This window comes from Clupea harengus, chromosome 5 (assembly GCF_900700415.2).
Source record: "Clupea harengus chromosome 5, Ch_v2.0.2, whole genome shotgun sequence".
Lineage (NCBI taxonomy): Eukaryota > Metazoa > Chordata > Actinopteri > Clupeiformes > Clupeidae > Clupea > Clupea harengus.
Genome location: NC_045156.1, coordinates 8107454 through 8122453, shown reverse-complemented (window position 1 = coordinate 8122453; position 15000 = coordinate 8107454). Strand labels below are relative to the sequence as shown.

The following is a 15000-nucleotide window of genomic DNA, read 5'->3' as shown; positions in this document are numbered from 1 at the left end:
TCTATCTCTCTCTCTCTCTCTCACACACACACACACACGATCTCTTCCTCTCTCTCTCACACACACTCTCACACACACACACACACACACACACACACACACACACACACACACACACACACACACACACACACACACATGATCTCTTCCTCTCTCTCTCTCTCTCTCTCGCTCACACACACACATGATCTCTTCCTCTCTCTCTCTCTCACACATGCTCTCTCCCCCTCTCTCTCCCTCTCTCACACACACACACCTCGCCTCGCCTCACACAGACACACTCAAAGTGATTTTCTCGTTCTTTTCCTCTCAAGTCTTCATCTTCAGGGATGTCTTTTTCTGTGTCTAACACTCACACACTTTCTCTCGCTCTCTCTGTGTGTGTGTATAATATATATATATATATATATATATATATATATATATTACACACAGATCATGTACAGATCTGTAAACCCTTTTTTTATTAGCCTCTCTCTCTGTCCCAACACCCCCCAATCTCTCACCTCCAGGTGTGTGAGCCTGGACTCAGTCTGCCTCTTGCTCCGGCTGGCGGCGGGCGCCGCCCTGCTGGACGCTGGCGAGGGTGGCGGCAGCTCGTAGGAGGAGATGCGCCCCGTGTGCCAGTTGGTCCAGTAGATTCGGTTGGTCTTGACGTGCAGGTCCATGGCGTCGATCCTCACCGAGGCGTCGCCCTGGAACGTCTGGCCGTACACCAGCTGCGGCGAGCCCGGGTTCAGGCTGCGGATCTCGTTGTCGTCGGCGATGTAAAGGACTTTCCCCACGCCCGAGATGGCTGCTCAGGTGAGTGTAGAGACGAGACGAGACGAGACGAGACGAGAGAGTTGTTGAGTTGATGGTGTCAGAAATGAAGTTGACACACAAGGCAAAGTGTACGAAATAAATATGCACATCAAATCATTTTGGAGGCATTCATGAACGAATGAAAATGACTGATATTGCTTTAAAAAAGTCTTATTCCTATGCCAAGGCACAGTTCAGAATGAGTCACATAATCATTGAATTGTATGTGAGGGTGCGCTTTATACAGGAATGCACAATTTTTTTTCTTTGTTTCACTTTTTGACTTTGACATGTTGGATGACTCACTGTCAGCTTTGCAGGTGTCATTGACGCGCGTGAAGTGTTTGTTGCAACTGCACTTGAAGGAGCCCTTGGTGTTGTTGCAGATGTGGGAGCAGATACCAAACTGGCTGCACTCATTTTTATCTGCAGTGCAGGACAGGAGGGAGGGAACATCAGACTGATACACAAACTGAAACACAACTTACAAAAGAGTGTGTGTGTGTGTGTGGGGGTGTGTGTGTGGGGGGGGGGATGTGTATGTCTGTGTACGTATGTGTTTTTTGGGCTACAGAAGTTTGGTATGCAGGAGGCAGGGAGTTTAACGAAGTGTGAGTGTCTGGATATTACGTAGTGTGTGAGTCTGTATGTCTGACTATGTATGAGTATGTGTCACATGAACTAACAGAACTGACAATGTGAGTGTGGATAGTGTTGTTAAGAAGTGAAGTAGTGTGTGTGTGTGTGTGTGTGTGTGTGTTTGGTACCTTCGCAGGAGTAGTGTCCTATCCTGCGGAAGCCTGGTTTGCAGGAGCAGAAGGACTCAGTGCCGTTGACCACACAGTGGGTCTCATCGCTGCCACTGCACTCGTGACCACACTTAGAGGACACGTCTGTGTGGGGAGACAGAAAGAGTTCAGTTATTATTAAACACACACACACACACACACACACACACACACACACACACACACACACACAGACAAACACACCTTTCTTGTCACATTTGGTCTCGTCTGAGCCGTAATCCTCACAGTCGTTGAAGGAGTTGCAGACGAGGGTCAGGCTAATACAGCGGCCATTACTGCACCTGAAGTCATCCTTCTCACACACCGGAGGAGGAGGAGGATCTGGAAACCGGTACACACACACACACACACACACACACACACACACACACACACACACACACACAAAAACACACACCCGGGACAGAGGAGAAATGCATTTCATTCCCGATATTGTAATTTTTCCACACATTTATATGATCATTAATCCATCTACTTTTCTATTCTGCCATGTTCATATGTAATGAATGGATTCAATGGATCACACTCAAAGTGCTTTTAGCAGAGAAAAGGGATTGAAACTTTGACACTGATAGAGTACAGAAATAGAATAAAGTGCAACCCCTGCCCACGCTACACATTTGTGACATGTTCTGGCATAGTCTGAGGAGCAGGCACGACAATGAATCCATAATGAACCCTCTTTCCCAGCATGCCTTGGTGTTCAGGGTTGGGGCAGACACTTACGGCAGTTGATCTCGTCGCTGTTGTCCCCACAGTTGTCCACTCCGTCGCACTGCTTGGCAATAGGCAGGCACACACGGTCGTTATGGCAACGGAACTGTCTGGTTGGAGGACACTGGAACCTCCCTGAGAGAGGGAGAGGGAGAAAGAGAAATAAGAAAAAAACAGAGAGTGTGTACATATACATTATATTATATGTGTGTGTGTGTGTGTGTGTGTGTGTGTATGTGTGTGAAAGAGAGCTGTTGGAGAGGACCATAACAGCAGGGAGGAGGTGCTGTGGGATGTGAGATGTGTGAGAAGGCGACGGGTGACTGAAAGGTGAGAGAAAAATTAAAAGCTGAGACAAAGAGAGAGAGGGAAAAGGGCTGTGAGAAAGAAAATGGAAATGAGGGGGGAAAAAAGTCTGGGAGAAAGAAACAGATGACATTCAAGGAGGAACAGGAGAGAGTGAAATAATAACAGACATAAGAGAGAGAAGGAGAGGTCCTATAGGAAGGGAAAGAGAGAAAGAGGAAAAGAGAGAGAGAGAGGGAGAGGGAGAGAGAGAGAAGAAAAGAGACTGACTGCACTCCTGTGGATTCTCGTCTGAGTTGTCTCCACAGTCGTCCTCTCCATCACAGTGCCAGCCCAGGGGCTTACACAGCGTGTTATTACACTGGAACTCATCCAGGGGGCAGTGTCGACCCACTGGCACACGCGCACACACACACACACACACACACACACACACACACACACACACACACACACACACACACACACACACACACACACACACACACAAAATAAGGGTTATTTACATTCTGTACAACACTACATAATACATTTACACATACTTCAATAAACCACAGTTACCTATAATAACATAAATGTAATAACTGCATATTCAAAACATGGTTCATGTTCAATATTACCTATTATTATTAATGGTGTTAATGTTGAAATAACACAACAGTTTCATTGCTGATTCAAGACTCGGTATGCTCATAGATAAATGCACTCTTTCAGAATCATACACATGTTCATCAATAGGATTTTGCATATTTCTGTGTTTTTCTGAATATTTCTGTGACTGTATAATGTGTGTATGGGTGTATCTGTGTGTGTGTGTGTGTGTTCACATTCTCACCTCCACTGTCGCACTTCTCCTCATCGCTGCCATCCATGCAGTCTGGGTCGGCGTCGCACCTCCAGCGGATGGGAATGCAGTGGCTGTTCTTACACTTGAACTGGTCGCTATCGCACTTCACTTCACAGCCATCCTACACACACACACACACACACACACACACACACACACACACACACACAGATGATACACTGTCCTCCATCCCAGTCATAGAACAGGGATGTAATCAGGGACATTTTGAAGGAAATCCAGTTTGCAACGCACACTTCCACACCCCAGCAGTCACACCTGCTAGGACATGTGACAGCACAGGTGGACACGGTCAAGAACACTGCCAATATGCGTCAAGTTGACGTGGGCGTAAGAATTGCTTACAATCATTTAGTGCTGCAGACTGCATGAGCAAAAGCTAAGGATTCATTGAAAAAACAACAACTGAAGTACAGCAGGTTCTATCTCCCTCTCCCTCTCCCTCTCCCTCTCCCCCTCTCTCACACACACACACACACACACACACACACGTCTTATACGATTTCACATCTCTCGAATCTCAGGGTAATAGAAATGTGTGTGTGTGTGTGTGTGTATGTGTGAATGTACGTGTGCATGTGTGTGTGTGTGTTTGAGAGAGAGAGAGAGAGAGAGAGAGGAGAGAGCGAGCGACGGCAATGTGAGCGGTCCTGTTTGAAGGAATCACTTCAGACAAGTGAGAATGACTGCTATGATTGGATTGTGAGGTGTGTGTGTTTGTTTGTGTGTGTGTGTGTGTCTGTCAGTCTGTCTGTCTGTCTCTGTCTGTCTTTTTGTCTGTGTGTGTGTGTTTACCTCATCTGATCCATCAGCACAGTCATGGTCACCATCGCATTTCCAGCGCCCAGCAATGCAGCGCCCGTTGGTGCAGGAAAACTCACTCTCCGAGCACTTCCGAGGAACTAGAGGGATGACAGAATATACCGATGGAGAGAGAGAATGTGAAAGAAGGAGAGAGAGATAGAGACAAAGAGAAAGAGAGAGATAGATAGATAGATAGATAGATAGATAGATAGATAGATAGAGAGAGAGAGAGAGAGAGAGAGAGGTTTTGGTTAAGATTAGCTAGGTAGATAGCCCCTAAGCACCTTTGGGTGTTGGGGAAATACACTTCCTGTCAGAGGGTCCCTGAGGATGCAGTTTTGGGGTGTGGAGAAGGGGGGCATCAGGCCATCAGGGGTGGGGGGGTGGGGGGGTACACATAGGGGTGAACCAGGGAGCACGGAACACATGGTTGCTGTGGAAACACTTTGAGAGAGGGATAGGGGGACTGGGCGTTTAACAAATGGAGACGTCCACCTACCTGTGTTTCGCCTGGACCCGCGTGGACGGAGTGTGAAATGAGAAGAACAAGATGGGTGTGAAACGCGTGTCAGTGAACAGGCAATGAGCAAAACGAGTGCAGATAGAGAAGACAGACACGGACAAGAGAGAGAGAGAGCGCGTGTCTATGGCGTGAGAAAGACAAGACGGCTGTGCTGACATCACCATGCACACACTCACACTGTATGGCAATATGATCTCTCCTCTCAAGGAAGGTGAAAGGTGAATGATTTTGTTTATGTTCCACATGGATTTAACACAGTTAAAAATTTTAGGCACATCTATGAAAAAAAAAAAACCTGATTGGTACTAGTGCTTTTTCACCTGGGTAGGCATCATTGTTTTAGTATTATTCCATTGAGCTAAAGTTAGTTGTGTACCTACATCCATACCTATGCACTACAGAAATGTACTTTAGTCAGGGAAGGTAGACTGTAATGGGACATTTTGAAGCCTGCTTAAGAAGTGATGAAAATAAATCGTATCTGGTGTGTATATGTGGGTGACCTACCACAGTTGTCTTCGTCAGAGTTGTCCCCGCAGTCGTTATCATAGTCACACTGCCAGCGGCCGGGCACACAGCGGTTGTTCTTACAGCGGAACTGATATGGCTCGCACGTCCTTTCATCTGGGTCACACACACACACACACACATAGGACTTAGAACTAGGAGCATTCAGCTATGACGTTTCTGTCAGTTGTATCTTTGTGAAGAATTCTAGAATACCACTGAAACGGCTTTGCCCTTTTTTCTGTGATACTTTTTGTTCCTCTGTCCCTCCCTTACCGCACTCCTCTTTGGGTTCGTCTGATGCGTCTCCACAGTCGTCCTCTCCGTCGCATTTCCAGCGTGCCGGAATGCATCGGCCCGACTCCTTACAGCGGAACTCATCCACACCACACGTCATCTGAGCTGCAGGGTGATAGACACACACACGCACACGCACACAGTCATTGTGAGAGAAGCATACACATACATATTTTAAAAAAATGCAGAATTTCCACAGAATATTCACCAAAATCATCTCTCATGATTCAAATGCATATCAAAGTTGCCAAACAGAGTTCATAAGAGCTCTTTCATCTCTTCCAGTCTCAAAAGACGGCACAAAACTAACATTCTCACTGATGGGGGATGAAATAGGACATATCTATGATGTGCTTGTGTCTACACCCGTGGAGTGGGAGAGCCTTACTGCAGTTAGCCGGCTCATCCGAACCATCCACGCAGTCCGTGTCACGGTCACACACCCACACACGCGGGATACAGCGCTTAGAGATGGTGCACTGGAACTGGTTAGGGGCACAAGTGACCTCCGCTGTGGGGAAAAGAGGGAAAGAGAGAGAGAGAGAGAGAGAGAGGGAGAGAAAGAGGGTGTTCGTTAAACTGCTGTTCTTAAAAAGATTGCACGGCTCTTCTTTAAACTTACAATCCGCTTGTTTATCTTATCCACATTGTATTCACTTTAAAATGCTACCCAGACAATAAGATGGGCTCCTTGATAATCATGGATAGGGATGGATGTCTCTGTAGCTTGCTGTTTCAATTGTTTCAATTTACGTGTTGACTAGACTGTGAGAGGCACAGGGTGGAACTGGGGAAACTGTATGTGTGTGTGTGTGTGTGTGTGTGTGTCTGTCTGTGTGTGTGTGTGTGTGTGTGTGAGTGTGAGTGTGTGAGAGAGAGATAGAGAGAATGTGTGTGTGTGTGTGTGTGTGTGTGTGTGTGTGTGAGAGAGAGAGAGTGTTACTCACGGCAGTCCTTCTCGTCCTCTCCCTGTCCACAGTTGTTCTGTCCGTTGCAGCGGAAGATTCCGGGGATGCAGCGGCTAGGGTGTGTGCACTTGAACTGGCTGGGCAGACACACATGGATGTCTGGAGACACACAAAGACATATACACACACACACACAGACACACACACACACACACACACACACACACACACACACAGAGTAAGAGACAATTAGACCAAAAGGACATGATTACAGTGGCATTTAGTGATCTGCAATACCATGGGGCGTGTGACCTTTTATTCATAAGAAGAACTACAGATTAAGCAAAACTGTACAGAGTATTACTACAAACAGAGAGAGGGAGAGGGAGAGATTGTGCGCGAGAGAGAGAGTCAGAGATAGAGTGAGTGAGCGAGAGAGAGAGAGAGCGAGAGAGAGAAAGAGGTTCTACCGCAGTTGGCCTCGTCTGAGTTGTCCTGGCAGTCGTTGTCTCCGTCACAGATGTAGGCAGGGTTGGTGCAGATCCCCGTCCCACACTGGAACTGGCCTGGCCGGCACTTAAACTGGGCTACAGGGAGAATACACATAGAACCATTACACACATGCCCATACCCAGAGACACACACACGGGCATGAGAGAATATGTTAAGGATAAATTTTGTGAGTAACGGAAAGAGCACAGATACATTATACACACACCTTACACATGAACCCAGCTACAAAGTAAATGCAGCCACACAATATTGAACACACATGCACACACACACACACACACACAAAGTGTGCGTGACTTACGGCAGTCGGTTGGCTCGTCTGAGTTGTCGCCGCAGTCATCCTCTGTGTCACAGCGCCACCAGAATGGGATGCACTTATCATTCTTACACACAAACTAGAGAGAGAGAGGGGAGAAATAACAATTATCATTCTTACACACAAACTAGAGAGAGAGGAGAAATAACAATTATCATTCTTACACACAAACTAGAGAGAGAAAAGAGAAATAACAAAAACATGTAGATGCAAAAAGTCCAACATGAACAGCAGACAAACCCCACAAATGTCTACAATTCTGTTCTAGTCACCAGAGCTGTACATGTGCCTTACAAGTCATACCTCACCTACTAAATGACAGTGTGTGTTCAGGTGTATACATGGTGCTGTGTCTGTTGTGGAGTGTTTTCTGTGTGTGTTCAGGTGTATACATGGTGCTGTGTCTGTTGTGGAGTGTTTTCTGTATGTGTTCAGGTGTATACATGGTGCTGTGTTTGTTGTGGAGTGTTCAGGTGTGCGTGGTGTGGTGGTGTGAGACTTGTGTGTCATGTTGACTCACCTGGCTGGCGGTGCAGTTGGACATGCACTGGCGTCCGTCGGCGGCAAGGTAGAAGTTGGTGGGGCAGGCGCACTTATGGGTGCCACCCGGAGACAGCAGACACAGGTTACTGCAGCCGCCATTGTCCTCCTGGCATGGGTGGTTCTTCACTACAGGGATGACAACATAGGGAGCGGTTAGATGTGTGTGTGTTTGTGTGCGTGTGTGTGTGTGTGTGTGTATGTGTCACTGTCTGGTGGTCTGTAAAGGGAGAAGATATCGATGTCGATAGACCAACGGAGAGTGAGTGTGCGTGTGCGTGTGCGCGTGTGTGTGTTTCTCACCCTCTGGTTGTCTATAAGGGTGAAAGATATGGATGTCCATAGGCCGGTGTAGAGAGTGTGTGTGTGCATGTGTGTATGTGTGTGTGTGTGTGTGTGTGTATGTGTGTGTGTGTGTGTGTGTGTGTTTCTCACCCTCTGGTTGTCTGTAAGGGTGAAAGATATGGATGTGTGTGTGTGTGTGTGTGTGTGTGTGTGCGTGTGTGTGTATGTGTCACTGTCTGGTGGTCTGTAAAGGGAGGAGATATCGATGTCGATAGACCAACGGAGAGTGAGTGTGCGTGTGCGTGTGTGTGCGTGTGTGTATTTCTCACCCTCTGGTTGTCTATAAGGGTGAAAGATATGGATGTCCATAGGCCGGTGTAGAGAGTGTGTGTGTGCATGTGTGTATGTGTGTGTGTGTGTGTGTGTGTGTGTGTGCATGTGTGTGTGTGTGTTTCTTACCCTCTGGTTGTCTGTAAGGGTGAAAGATATGGATGTCCATAGGCCTGTGTAGAGTGCTAATCAGCATAGTCTTGTTGGTGCCCTGGGTCTTGTGAGCTCTGTTGATGGATTTGGTTTCCCAGTCGGTCCAGTAGATATACTCCTCAAACAGACTCATGGCAAAGATGTGGGGGATGTCCTGGTTCAGAACTACAACACACACACACACACACACACACACACACACACACACACACACACAACAACACAATACACACCTTAGTGAACACAAACACACACATGGGCATGTAAATAATAGGTTCCTGTAGCTCAACTGGTTGAGAAACTGGCAAAGCAAAGTGGTAATGACATCAAGGTCATGGGTTGGTTGGGCAGCTATAAGTACGCCTGCCCCACCAACTGGCCGGGAATACTTTGTGTCGCCCTTGGAGACCACAGCTCAAAAAACATTTGTATGACCTGTGGGGTCCCTCAAGGATCCATTTTAGGGCCCTTACTTTTCAGTCTATAAATGTTACCCCTTGGTAGTGTCATTAGGAGGCACAACGTCAATTATCATAGCTATGCAGATGACACCCAGCTCTATATTTCTGTAACACCAAACAATTACAGCTCTATTGTTTACTTGGTAAATTGCATTTTGGAAAAAAATGTATGGATGTCACAAAACTTTCTCCAGGTTAACCAAGATAAAGGTATTAGTCATTGGTGAAAAAGCCAAAAGACAGAAACTATCTTCACATTTAAAAACACTAGCACTTAACACCAAGCACCAGACCTAGGTGTCATATTTGACTCAGATCTTAATTTTGAAACCCATATCAAAAATGCAATTAAAACATCTTTTTCATTTAACTTAACATCACTTCACTTAAGAAACATTGCTCTCAGGCTGACACTCAAAGACTGATGCACGCTTTTATCATGAGCAGCAGGGGCGGAGATCCCATTTCATTGTAGGGGGGGACAATACATGGTCAAATTTCAGAGTGTAATTCCGGGGGGGGGGGGGGGAGACATGAAAAAATTGCTTTCACGAGAGCTAGCATAAACTGCTAAATACCGAATTCTCTTTTAGAATGATCTAAACAGCATTAAATGTTCTAACACGAAATATCTATTCACAGACAAATAAAGTCCAATACGACTTCTCTACCTCCTGCGCCACTGTCATTCCATAGTACAATACCAGCATAGTTCATGCACGGCAGAAAAAGATGACATTAATTTAACTTAAGATAATTTAACAAATCTGGAGAGGCACTGAGATGTAGACCTACGTTTATTAACTAGCATGAACCTGCCCTGACAGGACAGTGTCCTAGACTGTCTGGCTAGCTATCTTAACTGTGTTAATTACCGGCATGCGTGTGTTATCGGCAAACGTTCACGTTGTCATGCCAAACCATTAATAAACTTATGTATACTTGTGCATATCGGATTGGAACTTCGTAAATGGAGTTTAGAAAAAAAACTTCTTCTTTACATGTTCTTACTGCGTTCGAGAATGAGGTAGATCTCTTTACATATCTTGTATCATAGCGGCAGCGACAGGGGAGAGAGGAGGAAACAGTCTGACAATCTGACCGTGTGCTACTGGGCTGATTAACTGAAACACGGAGCTGCCGGTAGCCCTGCCCGTTGGAAACAGCATGTGAACCAAACCACTTTGAGGAATAGGGGGAACATGATTTTTCAACACTTAAAAAACAATTTTTTTTACGTCTATAATTAGCACCGCTTGTGTCGTCGTATTTTTATTTAAAAAAAAAAAAAATCAAAAAAATCATTTTTTTTTTTTTTTTTCAATGATTGTTGGGGGGGACAACTTTATGGTAGGGGGGGACACGTCCCCCCCGTCCCCCCCGGGATCGCCTATGATGAGCAGGCTAGACTACTCTAACTCGCTTTTGTCTGGTCTACCGAAAAAAGCCATTATTCAATTACAAATAATACAGAATGCAGCAGCACGAGTCCTCACTTAAACAAGACAGTGGTGCACATTACACCAGTCTTAAAATCACTGCACTGATCAGTTTCAGAATAGATTTCTTTTACGGGTCTATAAATCACTCCATAGACATGCACCTGAATATATATCAGACATGCTCTCAAGGTACACACTCAGTAAATCCCTGAGGTCTTCTGGCACTGAACTCTAAACAGTTCCAAAAGCCAGGACAAAGAGACATGGAGAAGTAGCTTTTAGCTTCTATGCTCCCAGCCTTGGGAATACTATGGCTGAAATGGTTGAAACCTTTAAACGTGCACTTAAGACATACCTCTTTAATCTCGCCTATCACTCTTTGTAATATTTATCTGTTCTCAGTGGTCTGTAGTGGGTCTGCTGTACATGTGTGCATGCCTGGTAATATGTTTTCACTTCTATGACATGGTAATCCCCCCCCCCCCCCCCCCATTTTTCTTCTGTGTGGCGCTACCTTCTGGTATGAAATGCGCTGTACAAATAAAGTTTGATTTGATTTGATTTGATTTGATGATGGGTTTCATTCCAAGAAAAATTATAACTATACTGTTTTGTAAGTAACTAATAAAAGTAAAATCCAATAAAAGTGTTTCCTAAATAAATAAACGCAAATACATTGCAGCTGAGTGTGGGACAACACCGTGTGGAATAATCAGTCAAATCACTGTTTAAAGTTAGATATAGGTAGATATGTGGGTGTGTGTGTGCATCTGACAGTGTGTGTGTGCGTGTGTATGTTTGTGTGTGTGTGTGTTTGCGTGTGTGTGCATGCATGTACTAACCTGTGTGCCTGTTGGTGCCATCCAGACTGGCAAACTCGATGTAGTCTTCGCGGGCGTCGGCCCAGTAGATGCGGTCGTTGATGAAGTCGAGCGTGAGGCCGTTGGGCCAGGTGATGCGATCCTGAACGATCACGCTACGGTTGCTGCCGTCCATCCCGATCCGCCCAATGTGGGGGTTTTCACCCCAGTCGGACCAGTACAGGTACCTGAGAGGGACAAAAAGCACCATGAACACTCAGACTATAGAGTTCAGGCACTATTGAGCCTTGAAAAGCTGCAAAACAAGGTGAACAAAAGGCCTTGAGCTTTCACTGCAGAACTCCAGTTATATCCAATTCATTTGTTGTCTTTGAGTCATTATGATGCTGTTGTTTACCCATTGCGGACGTCCACGGCAACAGCACGAGGCTCTCTTAGACCCGAGTTGACCAGAATCGTGCGGTACGCTCCATTCAGCTTGGACACCTCAATGGTGTCCCGCCCCTTATCACACCAATAGAGGTTTCCTCCCACCCAATCAACAGCTAGCCCATCAGGGTTGCTAAGAGATGTCCGGTGAAGGACCTGTCAGTAGACCAATCACAGTACAACAAAAAAAAGATAAAAGACAGTTAGCAATGGATGGACAGATGATTTTTCAAACCAATTTAGCTGCATACAGTACAAAAGAAAAAGATTACAATGAAGTACTTCTCAGTACTGCAATATCTGTATCTCACAAAACTTTTCTGAAATGAATTTGATTATTGCAACATAATGATTAAATGTGCTCTTATGGATATACAGTGTGCATTAAATGCAGAGGGAAGGTTGACATGAAGTTGAAATGAGATTGCAGTTTATTTTAATGAGGCAAAGTGAAAGTTGGAGGGACGTTGATGTGAGGCTGTGGTTCTGTGTTCACCTGCACATCACTGCCATTGATATGCATGCGTCTGATCATGCTGCCCTGTGTGGTCACGTCTGTCCAGTAGATCATCTGCTGTCTGTAGTCAAAGTCCAGAGCCACTGCGTTGTTCAAGCCCTGATTAGCACACACACACACACACACACACACACACACACACACACACACACACACACACAAGTTAGGAAAAATGATCAGATTTTAGTCCAACTCTGGGTAGTATTTGCAAATGTTGAGACATCCTCTGCACATCCACAAACACCCACCCACCCACCCACACACACACACACACACACACACACGCACACACACACACACACACACACACACACAAACACACACACCTGTCTGATCAGTGTGTAGTTGTTTCCATCCAGGTTGAGCTTCCTCAGGTAGTATCGGTTGGCAAAGATGAGGAAAGGCTCTATGTCTGTAAGATCAAAACAGTCATCATCACCGTCATCATCATAGTCGTTATTCGAGTCATTGTCATAGTCACCATCACAACCACTAACCAACAACAATGGAAATCACATACACATCTGACATGGATCTGCATGCAATTCTCTCTTTCTCTCTGTCACACACACACACACACACACACACACACACACACACAGGCGCTCACACAGGCGCTCACACACACACTCACCTGAAGTGGACTTGCAGATGGTTGGTTCCTCAGGCCTGAGCTCGAAGCCCTCCACACACATACAGTGGAAGCTACCGTGTGTATTGATGCAGTGCTGGGTGCAGGGGTAGCTGGTCGTACACTCGTCAATGTCCACACATGTTTTCCCATCATCCTTCAGCCGGAAGCCAGGGTGACACCTGCACTGCAAGGGCCCATGGGAAACTCAGGTAAGGTTGAGCATGCTCTTTAGAAAGCGGCGGTTACAAACATGAAAAAAAGGGGACGGGACTGTAAAATGTTTGGGAACCACTGCCTTACGCCACTGACTAGGGCCCGTCATAATAGCCTGCACCTGGGGCCCGTCGTAACTACTTTACGTCACTGCTGTGCATGCTCTATAGAAAACCAGCTAACAGGTAAGGCTGTGCATGCTCTATAGAAAACCAGCTAACGATGAAAACTACAGAAGATTCCTACACTATCAAGGCTTAAGCCAACACATTTGGTTTGGTTCTTAGTGTATCCTTAACCACTTCAACTTCAACTGCCTTTTCAGTCTAGATTTGGGATGCAACATCAATGCTCACAAGTTCAGAAGAGAAGCTTCTGCTCAGTGGGCTCTTGTGTGTCCTTACCGTCATACTCCGTCTTTTGACAAAATATGTTAATATGTTTGTACATGAGTGGGGATATCCTGGAACAACCTCACTCAGACACTTCACCGCTAGTAATCACTCCCCGTTTGATATACTCTAACCTCTCAGGTACAATGTATACAACATCAACATTCTATACCTTCAAAGCGAGAGAGCAGAATGGCAGACCCGTTTTCAAGTGAGGAAAGGGAGCCAATGGAGTCAAGGTGCCAATTAACATGTAAGGTGCAGACAGATGAGCAAAAACAAATAGATTGATTGACTTTTGGCCCAGTGCAGCAACCTTACCTTGAAGCCGATCTTCAAGTCCTCACAGAGCTGGGAGCAGCCGCTCAGCTTGCTGTTGATGCACTCGTTGACGAAGCAGTTGAGCTCGTCGGAGCCGTCGCCACAGTCGTCGTTGTGGTTGCACAGCAGCGTCTCGTTGATGCAGTTCCCGTTGCCGCACATGTAGGCCGTGTCGTTGCACTTCTTCTCTGTTTTAACATGAGAGAGGGAAGCGTTATTCAACCAAGATAATGTGCACAATGTGTGGTCGGGGGAAAAGAGCATGAAGAAGGAACAGTATCGTAACAGTGTTAATTATCGGACGCCGTGTGTTATCGGCAAACGTTCGCGTAGTCATGTGAATCCATTATTAAACTGAAGTCATAGATTGTTAATCCATTATTAAACTTAGCATTTTGATTGTTTAACAGAATAGCCGATGTTTGACACTGTCCGATAACTGACATAGGTACGCTAGGTTGGGGAGCAGAGGAGAGGAGAGGCACTGCACTTAGCAGCTGATCAAAACTGACTTTTCAGTGAACCAAGCCCTGATCTGTTCTGGACGCCATCAAGAACATTCCTTTCATGGTGAAAGAAACTCTAATCTATGAGAAGAAAGACAAGAGGGGACAGCTTAAATCTTAAGAACTTGAGCTGTGTTCCAGCGTCATGCTGTGACTGATGGAGAAGATAAGTGAATCAGATATGTTTGCGCTGAAGAGAACTCAGGAGAGAGACAACAGGAGATAATGACTGAAGAGATAAATGGACAGCATCGCATTCTAGCAGCCAGTAATGTAATCCACGAGAGCAGTGACTGAATTGGAGCAGGGAGAGGAGGAGGAGGAGGAGGAGGAGAAAGAAGAGGAGGAGGAGGAGAAAGAGGAGGAGGAGAAGAAGGAGGGCGAGTCGGTCTGACCTGGACCATTGCAGCGGGAGTTCTTGGGCGCTTCGTCCGACTGGTCGTGGCAGTCGTACTCCCCATCGCACTCCCACGACGTCTGGATGAGACAGCGGCCGTTGGCACAGCGGAACTCGTTGGGCTTGCAGGTGGGGTACTCTGGGGGAAGGAAGACAGAAGAAGTGACGTGTGTGTATGATGGTGTGTACGAGT

General features: G+C 46.0%; 1 protein-coding gene across 1 annotated transcript in view; it reads right to left on the bottom strand.

The window, feature by feature from the left end:
* Positions 1-15000, bottom strand: part of lrp1aa (low density lipoprotein receptor-related protein 1Aa) — a 149331-nt gene that overhangs the window by 11356 nt on the left and 122975 nt on the right. The window contains exons 54-76 of the mRNA XM_031567561.2: positions 14806-14946; positions 13905-14092; positions 12979-13162; positions 12671-12756; positions 12324-12443; positions 11796-11983; positions 11420-11625; positions 8651-8839; positions 7887-8035; positions 7352-7445; positions 7008-7124; positions 6577-6696; positions 6018-6140; positions 5609-5734; positions 5333-5449; positions 4294-4400; positions 3469-3601; positions 2904-3026; positions 2340-2462; positions 1797-1934; positions 1572-1697; positions 1111-1230; positions 507-796 (exon numbers count right to left, since the gene is read on the bottom strand). Coding sequence (XP_031423421.1) covers positions 507-796; positions 1111-1230; positions 1572-1697; positions 1797-1934; positions 2340-2462; positions 2904-3026; positions 3469-3601; positions 4294-4400; positions 5333-5449; positions 5609-5734; positions 6018-6140; positions 6577-6696; positions 7008-7124; positions 7352-7445; positions 7887-8035; positions 8651-8839; positions 11420-11625; positions 11796-11983; positions 12324-12443; positions 12671-12756; positions 12979-13162; positions 13905-14092; positions 14806-14946 — 3308 coding nt within the window. The remainder of the gene's footprint in view (positions 1-506; positions 797-1110; positions 1231-1571; positions 1698-1796; positions 1935-2339; positions 2463-2903; positions 3027-3468; positions 3602-4293; positions 4401-5332; positions 5450-5608; positions 5735-6017; positions 6141-6576; positions 6697-7007; positions 7125-7351; positions 7446-7886; positions 8036-8650; positions 8840-11419; positions 11626-11795; positions 11984-12323; positions 12444-12670; positions 12757-12978; positions 13163-13904; positions 14093-14805; positions 14947-15000) is intronic.